Consider the following 19,603-nt stretch of genomic DNA (forward strand, 5'->3'; position numbering starts at 1 on the left):
CGATAAGTAGTTAACCCAGAGCAATGATTAAATACGAAGGCGGCCATGTTTCATTCTTATCTAGCCTTCTTTCGTGACAATGCCAACATGCTAATCATGAACATGCAGGATGTTAGCAATGCTAACATTCGCTACTTAGCACTAAACACTGAATGCTATCTGAATTGCATTGGCTTTGCAGGTATTTGGTCATAAACCAAAATATTGAACAACTTTCTGACCTCATGATGAAGCCACATGAAAAGGCAGGGGATTCACCAAGGCTGTTATTTGTTTCTCAGCTGCTTGCATTCTGACATGTGCTGAGAAACTGTTTGAAATGCTTTGAAGACGCAGTTGTCAAGTTCTCTTTTGCTGTGATTACAAAGGCAAGATACCAAGGTCACACTTTCACTTTCCATTCTTTGTTTGGTCGTGACAAAACATTTGTTTTCCACTTTACCTCCTGGTGCTGGTACAGCATGAAAGTAAAGTGTGAACAAAGTTTTGGAAATTGGAGATGAGTCTGGGAGGGAACCCAAAAGGAAAGTTCTCTCTCAGCAAAACTCGGTTATGATGAATAAATGCTTGCTGGTCAATTCAATCGCCTCAATTAAAATGATAGATGGATGCAGAAGGATTTTCTACAAATGTAGGTGTTGGTGTTACAGGGGTAGAAACTTGAATGCCCCTGTATTTTTCATTACAGGCTGTGCAGCTGTTCAATGTGCGTGTGATTGCCTCCATCTTTGTGTGTGTGTGTGTGTGTGTCTTGGGCTTTATCTAGGAAAGGTAGACTACAGACACCCCAAAGGATTTGATTGATTTTTGACTAGAAAACCTCCTCACACAGAGAAGGGATACCAAATATATGAGTTTGGTTTGGTACAACACAAACTGCTGCGTAAGGAAACAGTGCGAGCACATGTTTTTTTAATTATCATCATCATATCAGCATTTTTTATCTGCTGCTGTTTGTCATTGTGTGTGTGTGTGTGTGTGTGTGTGTGTGTGTGAGATCAATAGAGTTCATCAGAACAGGAACAATAGAAGGCCAGAGCCATTCATCAAGTGGCACAGCACCTTGGTATTCTCTTATGATTTATGAGACAGAACAAAAAAGGACATTACAACACACACAGAATGTGGGATCTAATGACCAAGGCCTTTAAATGTGAGAAAATCAAACCTTTTGGTGGCTGCAAGTTTAGAAAATGTGAGGTTGAAATGAATCTGTCCACAAATTGGTGATTGGCATAGATTTTTTCCAATTGAATCAGCTACCCCCTCACATTTCTACTGGAGGACTGCTAAATGTCGTAGCACAACTTTAAATACTTTTTTATCCGCTGAGGGAATATAATGAGTAGCTCTCTAGGTAATGCACGTCACAGTACAATACAACTGTGAGAGCAATGGGGCGTGACACATACTGAAGCCTAACTATGTTGTTAAAATTTCAGCCCAGTACTTTTCTTGTCCCCCCTGTATGAGTCCAGGGAACTTTATGTGGCAGGTAGACAAATAAAGACACCATCAGTCTATTCCCCCTATGCCAATTAAGGCAGCTGTGGTGGTGGGCCTGAAACACATCACAGAACCAGACAAATCCTTCAAACTACCTCCCCTGACAATTGGCAAAACCACAAAGACAGGAGGGCAAGAACAAAGTAGCCTTTTTCTTTCTTTTATCTCTCTTTTGTCTCTTAGCCAGAAGGACGCAAGGACACAGCAAAGAGGAAGAAGGGAAATATTTATATATACAGTATATATACAGTATATATATATATATATATATATATATATATTAATAGCACAGTAGGCTGCCTTAAAATAATTCACACTATAGATGGTTTAACAATGACTTTCCCCTGCACATTAGTAGCGGATCAAATAAATACATTTCCTGGGAGAACATGCATTTCATAGCGAAGCGAAGGTTCTACAGTAAATCCTGGACAACAAAAGTGATGGTGGTTTTCCATCCTCCAAACAGACACCAGTGGCTTCACAGACAATTATTCATTTCATCAGATAATTACTCACCAATGCTAAACACAGAAACACATGTGCAGGTGTTTCCACTTGTTAGTTAATTAATACCTCGGTGTAGGTGTATACAGATGACCTTCTAAAGTTGCTTTTAGATGGTGTGACAGTGGCACACACTATACTATAGCTTCATCTTCTATAGTCAATGGAGTAATGTTTTTTTCCTGGTGATTTCAGCCTTATGTTTATGATGTTTGTTTATAAGTCTCCATTGTTTACCATAATGCTGAATAGCTACATGATGTGTCTTGTGTTGTCACTATTCATTGTTTTCCAAATTTGAACACTGGAAACCACACTGGCACAGCATAAACTCAGTTGGAGCAAACACACACAACACTCACTCGTTTATGAAGATGACCTGCAGATGACCTGCAGCTTCAATATATCTTTCAGGCAGGCCGGTCGTGGAAGCTGTGTAGTCAAGTAGCAACTTAGTATTTTCTCAAAGTGAAACCTAGAAGTAATGCAAAGCAGCAAAGAAAGGCCTGGCCAGGCCTTAATACTAGAGTGCTGACTTAAGTCATGTGGTGCTGCAGTTTAATTGGCGGCCATGGTGAGTCACTGTGCTGCAAGGTCAGTTACAGAAGCCTCCAAGGGGCCCAAGGAGAAAACAGGGAGATTACCCAGTGTAGTGTGTGGTACATCACATGTAAGTGCAAAAGGGCGGGGCTGAAAGAGAGCAGGAAAGATGGGAGGAAAAGACACTGTGCCAAGTGACAACACAGAGCACAGAAAAGAACAGTTTGGAGGTGTCAGAATATGACAGTGTGATGTCTAGAGGTCTTATTGTCCAAAAAACAAACAGAAAACAAACAGAAAATTATCCATCCTCCTGTCTTTTACGCTCTGCAAGCTCATGACCCCATGATTGAATGGACAGGCTCACGAAAATGCGTGCCACCTTGAATATCAAAATGCCCTGCTGTGCATAATAATAATAATAATATCACCTAGGCCTTCTGTGGTGCCTGTATAATTTGATTCACGCCTTGATCCATCTGTTAAGGGCCATATGCAGTGATTATGAAATTGGCCCTGATGTATTCTCTTACAACAAAAAAATCAAAACAAAGCAATGTGGCGTGTAAAGACGGGAGTCGAAGGCGGAGTGTCAAAAGACGGAGCTAACTGCTTTAATGACATTAAGACACTTGTTGAGTAACAACAACGGAGCAGACATGTCAACTCCTGCTAGTCTCCACATGCCAACCCCACAAAACAGGAAATTCCCCCAGTCATAACAGTCCCCCCGGAACCCCGGAACTTCAGTTCCATAGGTGAATTATGTAAGATCACTACACAAGCCCCCCCAGAATTCACCCATAGTCAAAGTCCCCGCGCCGGAAAGGCACGCTGGCCCGGCCGCGACTAGAACGAGTGGCAGGGGCCGAAGAGGAGAGGGGCGTGGTGGGTGCGGCAGGACCAACATCAGTTGCGGTCGTAGCGACTGTGGCACCGATGGTTACAGGAGCGTTGGTTACAGGAGCGCTGGTAACAGGAGCGTTGGTTACAGGAGCGCTGGTAACAGGAGCGTTGGTTACAGGAGCGCTGGTAACAGGAGCGTTGGTTACAGGAGCGCTGGTAACAGGAGCGTTGGTTACAGGAGCGCTGGTAACAGGAGCGTTGGTTACAGGAGCGCTGGTAACAGGAGCGTTGGTTACGGGAGCGCTGGTAACGGTCGGGCGTGGTGGCGTCATCTAGGCCATCCTGCTTCGGAACCATGTGGAGTGGCGAGGACCACGGACTGTCGGAACGGCGAACGATGCCCAGGCGCTCCATGTTGGCGAATTCAGCCTTAGCAACCGCCAGTCTCTCCGGAGCGAGCCGTCGGGCCCTGGCATGGACGGGGGGCCCTTTCGTCTCAATATGGTGCTCCACACCGTGTTTCGTCGACGTGGACGAGAAGGTTGGTTGCAGCAGGCTAGAGAACTCTCTGAGCAGCCGCTGGTACCTGTCACCCTCAGAGAGCGAGCTAGAAAGGCCGTCGTATGTCCCCTCATCGCAGACACGTGCGAACGAGGAGAAGGTCAATGCGTCATGCTGTTGCGATCGATATTCAAATCAGTCTCGGAATCTTCAGCGGGACTGACGTCAGGGTCACCAATGTGGCGTGTAAAGACGGGAGTCGAAGGCGGAGTGTCAAAAGACGGAGCTAACTGCTTTAATGACATTAAGACACTTGTTGAGTAACAACAACGGAGCAGACATGTCAACTCCTGCTAGTCTCCACATGCCAACCCCACAAAACAGGAAATTCCCCCAGTCATAACAGTCCCCCCGGAACCCCGGAACTTCAGTTCCATAGGTGAATTATGTAAGATCACTACAGCAACTTCATTATTAGTGGAATGCTTAAAAACAATGGCATGAGTTTCTCACTAGACTTTCCAAAAGCAAAACTAATGAAAAAATGTGAAAAGGCCACACTACCAGAAGCTGAAAACAATGTGTTAGCAACATTTTATGAGCTCTGTTCAGTTTCCATTAGAAGAAAAGGCCCGGTTCACAAACAATGGCCCAATAGCCTACTATTGTCCAGCTGCACGAGAGGAGCCAATCATGGATGTGTTGTGTCAGAGTGTAGGCTAACGATAGCGGCTAGGTCACTTTACTGAATTTGGAGAAGTTACACCATCCCAAAAAAGCTGTTTCCTCATGTAACTTTAATGATTAGCATATGTTAGAAAGAAAATGTCAAGGAAATTAAATGAGTCATCACACTTACAACACTAGACCAAGTGATATCAGAAATAGTGTTTTCTGTGTAGCAAATGAAGCTAGGTTAGATAAGTTAGCTTGTTTGTTGCTAGCTACAGTTACTCTGTAACTGAATAGATAGGCCTAGCTGCAGCATTGTTTGCAGCAAACTGCAGTCAGTAAATGCAATTTGTTATTACAGTCTGCATGATGAATGGTGCCTTTTCTGTTCACAAATTACTAGACAACAACACCCACTGAACAGGCTGACTGGCATGTTATTAACTCAAGTAATGCAACGAGAATCACTGTTGCTATCGGAGATATATCAGATGAAATCATCAGGATGGCATTATCATAACAGTGACTTGCAAATGTTCCACAGTGCTGATGCATCTAGTTGTTTTTTTCAGACTGAAAGGAGGAGCTTGTATTTTGTGTGTGTGTGTGTGTGTGTGTGTGTGTGTGTGTGTGTGTGTGTGTGTGTGTGTGTGTGTGTGCGTGCGTGCATTGGTGGCAGCAGCTTTAGTGTAACCATGGACCACCACTATGCAGCAGTGTGTGTGAATCAACACCACGATGACACTGTACAAGGTGAGGCCGAACGCAGAAAGAAAAAGTCCTTATTTCAGACAAGAATGCTATCATCTGAGGGATGGTTATAGGATGTGGCAGGCTTAACCTTTCAAGATAAAATGTGGAAAAATATCTACCAGCAGGCACAATGACAGCAATGTACGTATACTGATTGTAGAAAATATTAAGCCTCCTTTTGAAATAGACAAACCTGAGGAAATAGGTTGAAAGCTTTGATCCTTTGTTCATCATACCGGCTGAATCTGAAGAAAGATACATTTAAAACTTAAGGACAAAATGGAATGAAGTGATATTTTTTTTGTTGATGCCTCTAAGATTTTGAACTGCAGCCTCAAGACTTCCCAGTCAAAAAAAAACAAAGTCATGAAGAAAACCCAGACCTCTCTTTTTACCGGGCGGCTCTCTTTTCCTCTTTTGCATCTCCAGTTAACGTTCTCTTTTACAGAACAACACCACTCTGTGCCATGACATTTCTTAGATACCTCGCTGTCTCTCCCACTTCCCTTTTCACCAGCAGGCCCGTGGGAAGACCATGTTAGTGCAGTAGCTTTCACTAAATCACTCAGTAACTCAACGCCAACCATCACAGAAGTCCAGATGGAACAAAAAAAATCCCAATCGCTTACTTATTAATTATTCTGCCGCAACATTCTCCCTCTCCTCCAAATCTTTCTCTTGCAGATGTAGTCCTCCTGAATTATTGTCAAGTGAAGAAGTGTGAACAAATTGCTTTTCTTATTTGTCTATTACAACAATTGTGTACTGATCAGCATTTTGCTCCCGGTAATGCAAATTCAAATTAAGACTTGTGTACACAGAAGTATGTCCACTGCAACTCCAAACAGGTCATTAGTTTTTGAGTATTCTCAGTGGTGGGTTAATCTGCATTTTTACTAATATTTTAACATATCTCATTTCATACTTGATTTAAAACATTTATGATTTGGGATCACAACAAGGAATATGGGTGTTAATATGTTAAATCAATAGTATTTAGTTAAAAAAAGAATTTATTGAATGAATCTTACCGGTATTTTATGAGAGATAATATCCTCACTATTATTATCATGTTACCATCACAATAAGATTTAAACAATCACTGGAGCCTTCTCTCATTTCTCCTAACTCAATTACTTCATATGGACTCACTTATTCACTTACTTCATAGCTATATGTATATTTTACGCCAGCCGACTATTTTGTTGCCATTAAAGCATTCATGAAGGTGTAATAATAAAACTGAAGCCTGACAGACAAAATCGCAAACCTACAAATGGAAAAGAGGGGGAGGCTGTGTAAAACAGCATTTCCCAAATTATTCCTTTCTATTATCTTTGAAACACCTCTCATATGCTCAATCTGTGTTATCGACTAATTGTTTGCCTTTTTGATGAGGAATACAACTCAAAATAAATGCTAATGTAACTATACGTCCGCCTAAAGAGTACTTTTAACTGCTAACACATTTGTCAAATTAATTATTGTTGTGCTTGTGGCTTGTTGCGATGCCCCCAGGTGATCCAAAAAAGATACTAGAAAAAGATTCTACTGCCTCCTTGTACAATAAGATTACAATCCGTTTGTGTTCGACATGGTAATGTGATATCATTTAAATGTGTGAGCACAATCCACAATGAAAGTTAATGCATTTGCAAAAACATGGCCACAACAACCGGTGTGGACACACTGCGGTAGACCCCAGTTTTAGGGTGTATTCACACATGGAAAGTCCGTTAGTTCACTTGCTTTGGTCCAGACCAAATAGAATTTGGATTTTTTTTTGTTGGTGTGGTCCACTTTCATATTGCCCCTTTTGCAAGTGAACCAGCATTACGAAGCAAAACCACACGTGATCTGAGGTCATTCATTCATTGGACAGACATTCTGGGGTGGAGAGAAGCAGGAAGAACGAAGTAAAAACTGCGAATTTATCATTGATATAATATGGGGTTAAAAATAATAAAAATGCCTACATCTAGCCTATAAATAAAGAAGAAAAACATCAAATTATTGTTGTTTCATATGTTTATAATATGTAGCCCTATGACAATGCCACGTTATGTGGCTTCTAGCCTACGATGTGAAACATAATTTTTACTGTAGCCTACTTCTGCTGCTGGACGCGCGGCTCGCGTGAAGAATAGGCTCAAACTGAAACACAGCTGATTAAGCTGTGTATCAGCTGGGTGTCAGTTCGGCACAGTTCAGCACCAAACTGACACGGGGACAGTATTGACGGTCCCGTTGGGAAGAACAATAAAAACACACACTTCATGCAAAGCGCAGCGTGAACCTGTTGGCACTGTAGGCTACGGGAGACGCTCCTCTCCATCTGATCGCAGATCCGCACGCGTCATTATCAAATGTAATATTTTCGCTCGGGGCTCCCGGTCAAACCACAACTAATCTTCCTAACAATGGCGACAACAACACTTTCCCATAATGTGAAGCTGATGGCGATTTATTAAAAAAGAAAAGAAAGAAAAGGCGCAGTGCTTCCTGCAATTGGGTCGGATCGAGTCCGAACAAATTCACACCACAAACGAACTGCAGCAGAGTGCGTTTTGAAGCGCATCGAGACCACCTCTTCAGCTGGGTCTCGGAGCGTTTGTTTGGTCCGCCCCCGAGTGCGATTGCTGTATTCACACCTGTCTGAAAGATGCGCACCGAAGGTGGAAGTGCACCTGAGTTCGTTTCAACCGAACTAAACACAGCATGTGTGAATACACCCTTATAGACCTGAAAACTCCCCAGTGCTATGATATGTCAGTATTGTAATGCTGACATCCATCTTCCTCTTCATTCAGCAAACCTGCATATATACATCAGGAGAAAAAGAGTTCTTTCATTGTTGCTTCGGGAGTCTTTAAGCCTCTGGGTAGAATGATGATGGATGTAGATAAACCTGTCAGCCAGCAAGTCTGTGAGAGAGTGCATTTGGCCAGTTCAGCCATCAATGATTCAGCTCGTCTCCTGCCCGCATGTGCAGCAGGTAAGACAATCCCTGAGGGTTTCTATAGCGTGAAGGTGAGGCTATAGCACCAGCCAGGCAGACCACCATAGGTGAGAGCAGAGGAAATGAGCTGCGTATTAGTCACCTCTGTGCAACAGCTCACACTATGTCAACCATGTAGGCAATGTCAACCTATTTGTGTTTGTGTCTTGACCTCATATAAGCCCCTCCATAGCCACACTTTCTTATTGAAGCATTATTGCCTACAATAATAAAGAAATGAGTTTGACACCTTGCTTTTTTCAGCCTTGGCATGTAATATAAAAACCCTCCATCGAGAGGGTCACGAGGGATTTAGCATCATGTGCTCAATATTGACATTCCAGAGTATACGAAGCGCACAGGGGAGGGGTGCTCGCAGCTTGTGGTCAGGAAGCAATCAGCCACATTCGGCAGTATAATAGTGATGTACTTAGGATCAGCGGGCATGGAGGATCCTATTAAAACGCCTTATAATGATGGATCAACAGACAATTCCCCCCAGAGAATAAAGAGTAGGAACGAGAGAAGAGAGAGGTATTTCGATTGAGTTCCGCTATATATATATATGTGTTTTTAAAAGAGTAAATTGCCTTTGCCCACTGTGGGAAACAATTCAGTCCCCTGAAGGATTATGTAGGAATCAACTGTACTGTTATTGGGCACTGATTATCACTAATGGTGTTGGTGATAAACCACATAATGTGAGGGTCTTGTCAATAAGACAGCAGAGGAGAAGAGGAAACTTGAACGCTGGCAGCCCTGGGCTGGGATTTAGCGTGTCTTTGCTACTTGCTAATCAGAGCATTAATTGCATACTATACACTTAGATGAGACAGTACAGTCATGCAGCTATTTATAGCAACTACACTGATGCATGGCAGGTTTAACATTCAGCAGTCTAAATGGTTTAACGGAGCCTGGTGCAATGTCAGTTTAGCGTACCAACAGGAAAGACTATGGTTGCGTTCCGAATCGCATACTTTCTACTATATAGTATGTAGAAAAAAAAGTTTTGGGTTGTCCCGATTCTTGTGGCCAGATTTAGGATGGTTAGAAGTACCCGGATGTCCTACTACATCCGGCCAAGATTGTTAGTGTTGAAAACTGCATCCTATTTGGGCGATTCTGACCCACAATCCAAGTGATGTCACATCGACGAAGCCTCCATATGAAAACAAACGGGGATGCGACGGATATAAAAGCAAGAGGCAAGATCAAGGCGCAATGTTATGATGAAATAAGAGAGTAAAAGTATGTCCCAATAGTATGCCTACTGCATCCTAACTTATTTTTATTGTCGGATGTAGTATGTAGAATAGAAAAAATAAAGAGTAGGCTATGCGATTCGGAACGCAACCTAAGTTTAAAATAAAGGGCATGCCATACAAACTGTTAGTGTGGATGAATCAAGTTAATTGAGGGAATATTTGGACTTCAGAGCTGGTGGGGGGCATAGATATTTGAAGCTATCCTGCTGCAAGAGTCCCACAAGACCCGAATCATTTGTCGAATCATGAGACACTGGAATAAAGCAAGCTCCAATGAAAGACTGCTTACATTACCACAACCCTGAAGGAATAAAACCACAGTGATGTCATCTTGTCTGGCTCAGTGTGGTGGATATGTTTCTATCATTACTTCCACTGAAAAAGTGAAAGGAGCATCTAGCTTAAATTTCGATAATATGGATTTTTATTTCTCGGGATCTGTGGAGTTTTTCATTGTTCATTCATATAATATCCTGGCAATGCAGCAGGGATGAAACAAATCTTTGTGAATTCATTTTGAAGTATTGTATTTGCACTTAGCTGCCGCGGAAAAGAAATAGAGAGTGTGACAGGAGCTCAGACGGTGTACCGCCAGAGAGAAAGCTCACGTACTGTGGAGCGACTTCATCAGTACAATAATCTGACACTGTATTTAACCATCTGATTGTTCGTACAATTAATCTGAAAGCCACAACAACTACACACGTAAATACTGAGGGATACTCCAGTCTACTGAAACACTAAGAATGTGGATAAATGTTACTGTTGATAGTCAAGTCATTTTTTTTTCATACAGTTCGGATCACAACAGCAGCTATCTCATGCCACTTTGCATTTAAAGCAGGTCTAGATCATTTCATTTACAGAGAGTTAGAATGATTTTGACATGCTTTACTGATCTGCCACTAGATTCTCTTGGCTCTGCGCACACAGGGAGGTCAGAGGTCAAGGTCAGCCGCTGAACAGCACTCTGGGAATACACTGGCCTTGTTGATGGCACTTTTGAATGATGTTTCTGAAAAACCAAGGCCTTGTAAGCTTCTACTGTTAACCACACTACTAGTAACTTCATCTCTTAAAGCCTATTCTGCAAAGCTGCGGCCTGGAACTGTAGGTGTAGGTATGGTCAATAGTAAATAGGCTGGTTATTATTTTTAACCCCAGAGTGGTTAAACACACACACGCACGCACGCACGCACGCACGCACACACACACACACACACACACACACACACACACACACACACACACACACACACACACACACACACACACAGATAAAACTGACTGTGACCTGATCATTATGAAGCAAAAAAAAAAATCTTCAATTTAAATTACTTAAAAAAAAATCCCGTGTGCCCCCCCTGATTTTCGCATGTCACTTTAAATGAAAATGTTTATGTAGTTAAAAGGCCTGTATTAGTAGCCTACATGTCACCTACCTTGAGCTATGGCCATGGACTCGAACTTGTGCAGTTCTCGCAGCAGACATGTGCGCTCAGTCGGATGGAGCCCATAAATAAACTCCTTGGCTCCCAGGGGCGAGTTGAGAGCCTCCACATGCTCCTTGAGCGGGTGCGTGCCCAGGTTACACCGCTGCTCCAGCGCCGGGGACGCAACGGCGGGCGTTTGGTGGTTGCTGATTCCGGCTGAGGCCAACCAAGTCCCGGTTCTCGGAGAGAGGGCGGGCCGCACGACTCTCCGAAGGCAGGGCAGCATCTCTGGGATGGGGGGTAGGACTATAAGCAATGCGCCTGGAACCTGATGGAGACAAGCAGATGGACAATAACAACAGGCGTAGTAAGGACCAATGTGAGGATACACTCGTTCAAAACACATATGACATGCCGTTGTGTATAGCATAACATTTCTGCCAGAGTTTGAAATCATCGCTGCAACGATCGCGTGAAAACAGCCTCCTCCACCCCCTCCATCTGGAGGCAGGCTGGGTAATTTAAGGGCAAAAACACGGGCCTGACGATAACAATTCAACAATAGGCTACACATACGATTTTTTTAAGTGTACGAGTCTTATGGGAAACATTAAATAGGACAACATGCGACAGCTGCCCAAAAATACAAACAGCAACTTGTCATATCGGACGCACCTCAGTCGATGCTCCGCTGTCCCGTCTAACAACCTCCACAACAAAACAACTCGAGAACACACACAAGCTGCTCCTGATCGCTCGTCTCTGTCCAACAGCTCTTGTTAGGTTTTTTTTGTTGCTGGGTGGTGCGCGCACCGCCTCGAAAACCAAACTTGCTGTCTAGTCTATTTGCACAAAATCACATTTTTGCGAGCTTAGTCCCGGCTGCTGTAACCTCTGGCTGACAGGATGGTGTGAGGAGGCGGATGGGAGGGCACCAGCAGCACCGAAAATATTTTCCAATGGCAACGCTGCTCTCCTCCGTGCGTAACTGTGACGACACCGATACGCGTACGTAGCCTAGGCCTATCTGTCAGTGCAGAGGGACAATGGAGTTGTATGCTACGTCATAACTAATAGAGTAAGTTGCTGACATTACTATACAGTAGCCTATACCCTATGCTTAGCCTATTATAGCCCACAGTAGCTTAAGCTATCAGTGTCCGTGAGAAATAGGGAGCTAAATGTAATATTATGTGATTGACATCCTTTATGAATGGCATTATTAAGCCTACTGTGCACAGATCAGATAATGAAATCATTCATCCAGGTGAAACCACCTAGTTCATTCTGAAATGTAATTATAATGTATCTAAAGTTGCCATATGCTACCTTAAATATAGGCCTAATTTAATAATGGCAACAATAAATAAATACAAAATAAAATATGCAACATGTGCCTTTTAGTGAGATAAGCAGGATTTCGACTCAATATGATATGCACGTGCATTTGAGCTATTCAACTCTCCTACTAGGCCCACACCCCAGGAAAAAACACCATGTGGACGATATTTCTTTCGAGGAAGAAGTCTGTACTTGAGGAGGAAACATTTTGTTTTGCCTCTAATCCTAATCCAATTCTTTGTTTATGTGTTCTCTAATGTTGGCCCTTCTGTGTGGCAGTGGAAGATTCATCGTTGTGGCTGAAGTACTTACAGTAGGCTATATCGATTAGACGAATGTGTACTGTTCAGGCTTCAAAGGAATGGAAGGAGAGATGGATTTTCCAATACCCAGTACTGGGTGTTAACAGAAATTCAAACAATTGCGCCCTCTGGTGGCCACAACCAAGCACGCAGGCATCTGTTTTTAACCTGGGCCAAGGCAGCGAAGGTGACCACCCTAATGTTCAGCTCAATTTGATTCTTCATATGTCAGTGCCCCTCACGGACTGTGCCAATAAGGGTTGTTTGATTCGGTAAAACGCGAATGTATTAGGGATTAAGTCCGGTCTAATATCTGGTATTCATGCACTGGTCGCATACTCACACATTTAAGAAGTCACTGAGACAGAGCAAAATGTATATAGTTTTTATTATATTGCTAAAGCTTTCATTACACAAAAAAATAACAATCTTTTACTTCCGGAAACAAACTGCATCATAGCCTGTTAAAGAACTGTACAAGGACAGACGGAGAGGTCAACTCTCTGTGGCGGGGGTGGGTGAGGGTGGTGTGGGCTAAGCTGAAAACTAAACTACAAAACCAGGTTTATCTGTACTTTCAAACCCTCACAAAATGATACAATTCTTATTCATAAGATATACTAACATTTGGCAAATCTGATAGAATATATATATATATTTATATGCTAGCAATTTAAATATGGAAATAACAGGTTTATAATACATAGAGGTGGACGGAAGAAAAACAAAAATATCAACATCATCAACAATATCGAGAACTCAATGCTGCGTTTCCCAGGACATCCAAGCACTAATGTTATCTTATCTCTGTTGAAAATTAAAAAGTACAGGGAGTATTTTTTTTTGTATGCAAGCGGTTTGCTTTGCTTCACCCCTGTCCACACTATGTTTTTTTTATTCATGCACAGGGATGATATTTTCATTTTTGTCATCCCTACTTTTGCTGCCATTCCTCCTATTTTAACCCTGTGTAAATATGAAAAACCTGTTAAAAAACCCCGAAATATACTGGATTTTAATGCTAAGATGTCTTTAAGAAACGCAAGAATGATTGGGCCAGACATTGGTCAGTGCGCCATTTGTTCAAAACGTGTAAGATAGGATGCCTTACAGATAAACCTCATTAAGATTTGAACTGAAATCAGTTGTACATAACTGGGATATAAACATTTACATTTAAATCACCCTCAAGGAACAGTTTGCATGTTGCCATTAGCTCTGGCTCATGCAGATATCATCTGTCGCAAAAATCTGAACTCATAATACTGATGCAAGCTTCTCCATTATACAACTAAAACTTGCTTAACATGTTTCTGACTTCTCTTGGTACCTGGAAGTCAGAGAAACACACTTTGTCGCGATCATTTAAATGCAGTTTATGCACTGGTCTGTGTATGTGAAATAAAGGGACATAATGAATTGTAGCAGGACAATCTGCAACATCTCACTCATCAGATAGTACATGCGTGGATAGAGAAAACAACTCTATTACTCTGATATTTTAATACAAGTATAAAAATAAAGATAAGCTGAGGCAAAGAAAACTTAAGAGACTTAAAGAATGAGAAGAAGAAAATAAATTAAAGATATGAGCTATCCCAGACTAACTTGGACAACTAAATAAAATGTACAGTTTCATACATATTGTAGTAGCCATGCTCTCAGTGCTCAAACTGAAAATAAAACACAGACTATCACTCAGGTTTATTATCACTTTTAGCCCATAGTCTTACAATGTTGCAATCTAAGGAAAAGCCTCATGTCTTCAAAACTATTGTCCAACAGAAAAAAATAGAATACCTAAATGATATAATGAATTTTATGACTTTTTAGTAATTCTTACGGCAATATATCTGTGCAAACTGGGTGTATCACATATGATGCTTTAAAAAAAATCTAAATACCAAAATTGAAGATGACAGATTAAAAAAATGATTCAAAAGGACATGCTCAATAATAACAATAACAGCAACCACACAAACATTTGGAAACAGTGTGGCATCAACAAAAACTGTTTTCAGCTGTCTACTCAAAATTTTCAAAACATCCAAAAATATTTGTATTCATCAGCTTCTGTAAAATGTTTAATAATATGTATACCTTTGAATTAATTAATGTTGAGTCTTGTTGACATGGCACATTTCTTAGTAATGGTATGGTGACAAAAATGCTACAAAAAAAGAAGGGGCAATATGCATTGGCTAATTTATTAACACGGAGGACTTCTACAAAGCTTCATATTGTAGGGGGAAAACCAAGTTACATCCAAAGGCAATGGGGTATGATGCTCTTATGTGAAATGGCGTTATAAAAAGTGAAACCATAATGAGTGTGGCTTTGTGGAGGACCAGAAGGAAACGCAGCAAAGATTCAGAGAGCGAGAAGCATCATCGACACACATGCAAAATGATCTACACATCATGTAAATACAAGACAATTTAAACAGAAAAACAAGACACAACTTGTAGTGTCTCTTTAAAGTCACTTTAGTCAGACTGTGATCTCCTCCACCTTTGGACTTTAACACAAAGTCAGGTCATTTGCTCTTTGACGCGCTCTGTGATGCTCATACTCCTGCTGGCTCTGTGGACCGTCTCATTTATTTAAGAATTTGAACTTGGAGGGAGGGGGACAGCTTTTGACAACACAGCCCCTTTCTAACAGCCATCAGGGGCGTCCTTCCAAGTAAGCAGTCAATGCAGTTGAGGAGATGGCAAATGGTGCAACCCAAAGTCGACTGCTGGAGCCATTACTTTTCAGGGCACCTGAACATTGCTCTCTTGACGCTGTGCAGTACTTGAATTGATTATGGCGCTCCGTCTGCCAAGTCACTTGGCAGTTGGAATGCTTGTTCGTCCCACGGTTGTACAATGTACCCCCTAAACAATGAGTGTTTACATAGAACATACACTACAGTGTGTAATAACAACAGAGAACATTCATTTACAATATCCTGGCACAACCATCTGCTTCAGGGAGAATACTGGATGCACGTGGGTTAAACACGTCTTTACAGTCCTCTTAAACAAATGAACATATTGTGATGTAATGCTTAATGCTACTCACTGCTTCTCTAATTAATAATACAAAATGAAAATAAAGATCCTCACATATTTCATTGCACAGCTGTGGGCTTGGATTTACTAAAGCATTTGAGTGCTTAGGCCAAAAGCCTGTATTTGAGAATCTATGTAAAAAATGAGATATTATCCATGCACTTTACGGACTTACAGTGGTACTGTGATCCACTCTGTTCCAAACCAATAAGTTAACAAACATGGCTTCACATAATTATCTGAGGCACCGTAAGCCAAATTAGAAAAAACTTGAACCTGAACAATAGCATATCTGTAGATTGTCTTTTCTGAATCATTATAGTTGGCTTCTGCAGATGGAAAATCTACAGAATGAGAAACGCTTCATGAAGAACAGGGCGTATCTGATTTCTCATACTAGCAAAAGAAGCCTTTTGATTCTGTACACCACATTACTATTGGCACGTTTTCTAACCTCGCTATAGATAATGCAATGAAGGGGAGAGCCTCACTTCTATGACATGGGCTCACACGTCATCACGGGATGCGTGGTCCAGAGCGGTCGTTTGTCAGGGTTCTCTTGAGCTTGACCCCCTTGCGTATTGCCACCAGCATGTTGCCCTCTAAGCCTTCTCCTGCCTCCTCTCCTGCTGCTTCATGCTGATTGGACAGGGCTGCTGTGGGAGGGTTGGTGGTAGCCTGGCCGCTCCAGGACGCTACAGGCAGTGTGCCAGCATCCCCACCCCCTGCAAATGATGGAGAATCTGGGCTCTCTCCTCCTCTTCCTCCTTCCATCTCCACTGTACTCCTGTTCCCATTGACTGCTCCGGGCATGTCGGGCACTGTGGGGATCTTTACTGGGATGACAGGTGTACGGATGGGGATGGGTCCCGAGCCCCCGACTGAGCCTGAGCGGCGGGAGGAAGGCTTTGAAGACGGGGTGCGGCGGATTGTGGCAACACCAGGGGTGATGATGACTGGGCCGTGGCCACCGGAATAGGAACCGGATCCCGAATAAAAGCCCTGACCTGAACCTGAAATGATTGGAACACAAAGTATAATTTAAGCTATTAACCAAATAAAGTTTACTACTAACATAGTACATTTACAAGAAAATCCCTCAAAACGGTGAGATATTGCGTTCACAATGAGGTAACAGTGACCTTGATCTGTGACCTTTAAAAAGTAATCAGTTTATCCTCCGCGTTTAAAAAAACACACTATGTGAATTATTCTTCTGATGAGGTATTAGATTAACAAAACAATTATTAAGTGTGTTTTAAAAATGATTTTAAAAAGTTTAAAAATGAAAATATTCAAGCGAACATCCAATCCAATTATCACTATCAGACACTATCAGTGCAGTGTGTACCTGTAGGGGTAAGAGGATAAGCCCCAGTGTGGATCGGTGTGGAGGGATAGGGCCCCCCAGTGTAGACTCCCTGTCCCATGTAAGGAGCCTGTGTGCTGGGCAGGCCGGCTGTGGAGGCTGGCCGTTTGCTCTGGAACATGAGTCGGTAGGACTGACTGATGTCACTGTTTCTGGGGATGGTGGAGGACTTGTCAAAGTCTGTCAGCTGCTGCTCTGGCTCCTGATCTCCAGCCATGGAGAAATAGTCATAGTCTGATACTAGGCAGAACAAACAGAGAGGTTAATCAGGTTCTGACACTACAGCACATTATTATATAGTGACTAGAATCAGATTGGTCTGTGTGTGTTACCTTGTGAAGGTATTGTGTCTTCAGAGCAGCAGGGTGTGTTGGTCTGCGTGCTGTAGCCACTGGATGGACACTGGATGGAGTCTCTGCTGGACCTCTGGGTGTCCAGCTCCAGGCCTCTGGATAAGGCCAGAGCCAGTTCCTCATGGGCCTCTATGTCACCAGCCTGAAGAAATCACCCAATTAACTCCTTTAATTCATTCAAACCATTATGTACAACTTATTGAAGTCAGTAAATGGGAACATAAGTTGCGGGATGCTCATTTGTGAAGTAAAAATGTCATGACTTAAAATAGACAAGGGTTTGCTGGAAACTGAATGTGAGGTGGCGTGTGTGCCATGTCCAGTATTGGCAGAATTAAGAGCTAATTAAACAACTGAAAAACTGTGATGTTTTTGGGGTAATTTGTAACCAGCTGCATCAAAGTACTAATCTTTCAAGCAAAGTTGAAAGTGGAGAAGCATAACAGTGCTGATAAGTGCTGACTGAAATCACATGGAGCACCATTGCAACTAACAACATTAGCAGAAAGTGGATAACTGGACAAAAAATAATGGCCTGACTGAAAGCCAGCTTGGCTGTGGCGGTGTTAATTTAAAAAAAGAGACAGAAATGATTCTGTGCTTGCTTCTTGTAAGAGCTGTTGTGAAAACACATACGGTATGAGACAGAGTCTAAACTAACCTTGAGAGGTGCTCCCACAGTCCTGTTCTTCTCCTCTGATGCTGCCGGTTGTAGCACATCTGGAGCTGGCACTGAGGTGGAGTTGGAGGCCACGTTGCTATCAGTACTCAAGCTTCCATTACTGTTCACCACAGCTGGGGTCTCCTTGCCTTTTTTTCTCCTCAGTGTGTTGACCATGGGTTGGTCATAAGGGCCTGGTTTAGCCCAGTCCTGTAAAAGAAGACGGGATCATTGTCGATGCTTCACTTTTTATCGTGGCCACTGCACTTTTCTCCAATGTTTTTTTTTTAATGAGCACCTAAAAATCTTTCCAGTTTTATTTATTCAGTTTTAAAGTCTGTAGCTTTGACATAATGTATGTCTAAAAGAAGCAAACTGATTAACTTTACCAATGAACAAAGCCCCCATGTTGAAAAACAATATTGATAAGGAGGACAGGAATAGAGCGGATCCTCAAGACCCAAGCGATGAAACAAACCTTCCAGCTGGGGACTCGTGATGAAGGCAACATGGAGGAGCCCAGCGTGCAGTATGGTGGATGGTCTGGCAGCAAGGCCGAGGTGGGACGGGACCATGAACGAGTGGGACAAGAGGTGGAAGTGGAGGAGGATGAGGAGGAGGTAGTAGGGAAGAAGGGGAAGGCAGTGCCCGACCCGGAGCCCAAACTCCCCCCATTGCTATGCAGGTAAGGGGAACTGGCCGGACTGTAGTGATCAAAACCATTGGACAACTGGATGTGTGTGCGTCGGTGGGAGGAGGGATGATGACAAAAACACAACAAAAACAACAGAATGTGATAAATTATAGAAATGATAAACAAAACAGACCAAATCACTCAAGGGAACACACACATAACAAGGAATCTAAATTGATGATCACGTCAACACAGAACAAAAAAATGGGTCAAAAATGCTGAACTGAATTCAAAATGGAGAAAAGCATACAGGAGTGTTTTGTGGTGTGCTAAAGTGTATCTTCTGACTGTCAGCGGAGGCAGGGCTAATATACTTCCCATTGACTATCAGTATTTGTGATAAGCTAATTAGCGGTGAGCGACCCTTGCCTATGTCTCCTTCAAAGACGCACGCACAGTTAATGGAATGGTTTCTATCGTCTTGTCTTGAACCCAAGAGTGAGGCAACAAAAAATGTTGAACCATCTCTTTAAAATGGAGAAACTGACGCACATGCCGGTGAGATTGGAGGTTCAGTTACACATTTCTGTGATAAAAGTCGATGCAATGTACAGCCAGGTTCTCTGTTTAGTATGCGGAAGCTGTAGTTTGTGTAACGCTGGTACAACACAGATATGTATATGAAAAGGTGGGGGTGAGGTCCATAGTGGGTGAGTGTGTTTCACCTTGTCTGTGTCGTGCTGAGGTGCAGTAGCAGCAACTAGAGGAGAGGGGGCGCTGCAGTCAATGTGAAGCTGCCCAGTCTCTGACACCTCAGAGGAACTGGAACTGGGACAAGGCTGGAACAGTGAGGGCAGCAGTGG

At 42.6% G+C, this 19,603-nt stretch overlaps 2 protein-coding genes across 7 annotated transcripts in view; both read right to left on the reverse strand.

Moving 5' to 3' along the window:
• The window catches only part of LOC307260091 (transmembrane protein 65-like), a 34,470-nt gene extending 22,564 nt beyond the window's left edge, over positions 1-11,906 (reverse strand). Inside the window, exons 1-2 of the mRNA XM_080040223.1 lie at positions 11,700-11,906; positions 11,034-11,352 (exon numbers count right to left, since the gene is read on the reverse strand). Of these exons, the coding sequence (XP_079896349.1) occupies positions 11,034-11,310 (277 nt within the window). The 5' untranslated portion in view covers positions 11,311-11,352; positions 11,700-11,906. The remainder of the gene's footprint in view (positions 1-11,033; positions 11,353-11,699) is intronic.
• A 1,130-nt stretch (positions 11,907-13,036) lies between these two features.
• Positions 13,037-19,603, reverse strand: part of LOC307259515 (protein MTSS 1-like) — a 50,997-nt gene continuing 44,430 nt past the window's right edge. For 4 of the 6 annotated variants that reach the window (XM_080039414.1, XM_080039413.1, XM_080039416.1 and 1 more), the window contains 6 exons: positions 19,466-19,579; positions 18,585-18,836; positions 18,107-18,316; positions 17,425-17,587; positions 17,075-17,332; positions 13,037-16,736 (listed from right to left, as the gene is read on the reverse strand). In XM_080039414.1, the coding sequence (XP_079895540.1) occupies positions 16,240-16,736; positions 17,075-17,332; positions 17,425-17,587; positions 18,107-18,316; positions 18,585-18,836; positions 19,466-19,579 (1,494 nt within the window). In that variant the 3' untranslated portion in view covers positions 13,037-16,239. The remainder of the gene's footprint in view (positions 16,737-17,074; positions 17,333-17,424; positions 17,588-18,106; positions 18,317-18,584; positions 18,837-19,465; positions 19,580-19,603) is intronic. The other 2 variants (XM_080039412.1, XM_080039415.1) reach the window with 2 other exon arrangements.

Source organism: Ammodytes marinus, assembly GCF_949987685.1.
Source record: "Ammodytes marinus genome assembly, chromosome: 13".
Classification (NCBI taxonomy): Eukaryota; Metazoa; Chordata; class Actinopteri; order Uranoscopiformes; family Ammodytidae; genus Ammodytes; species Ammodytes marinus.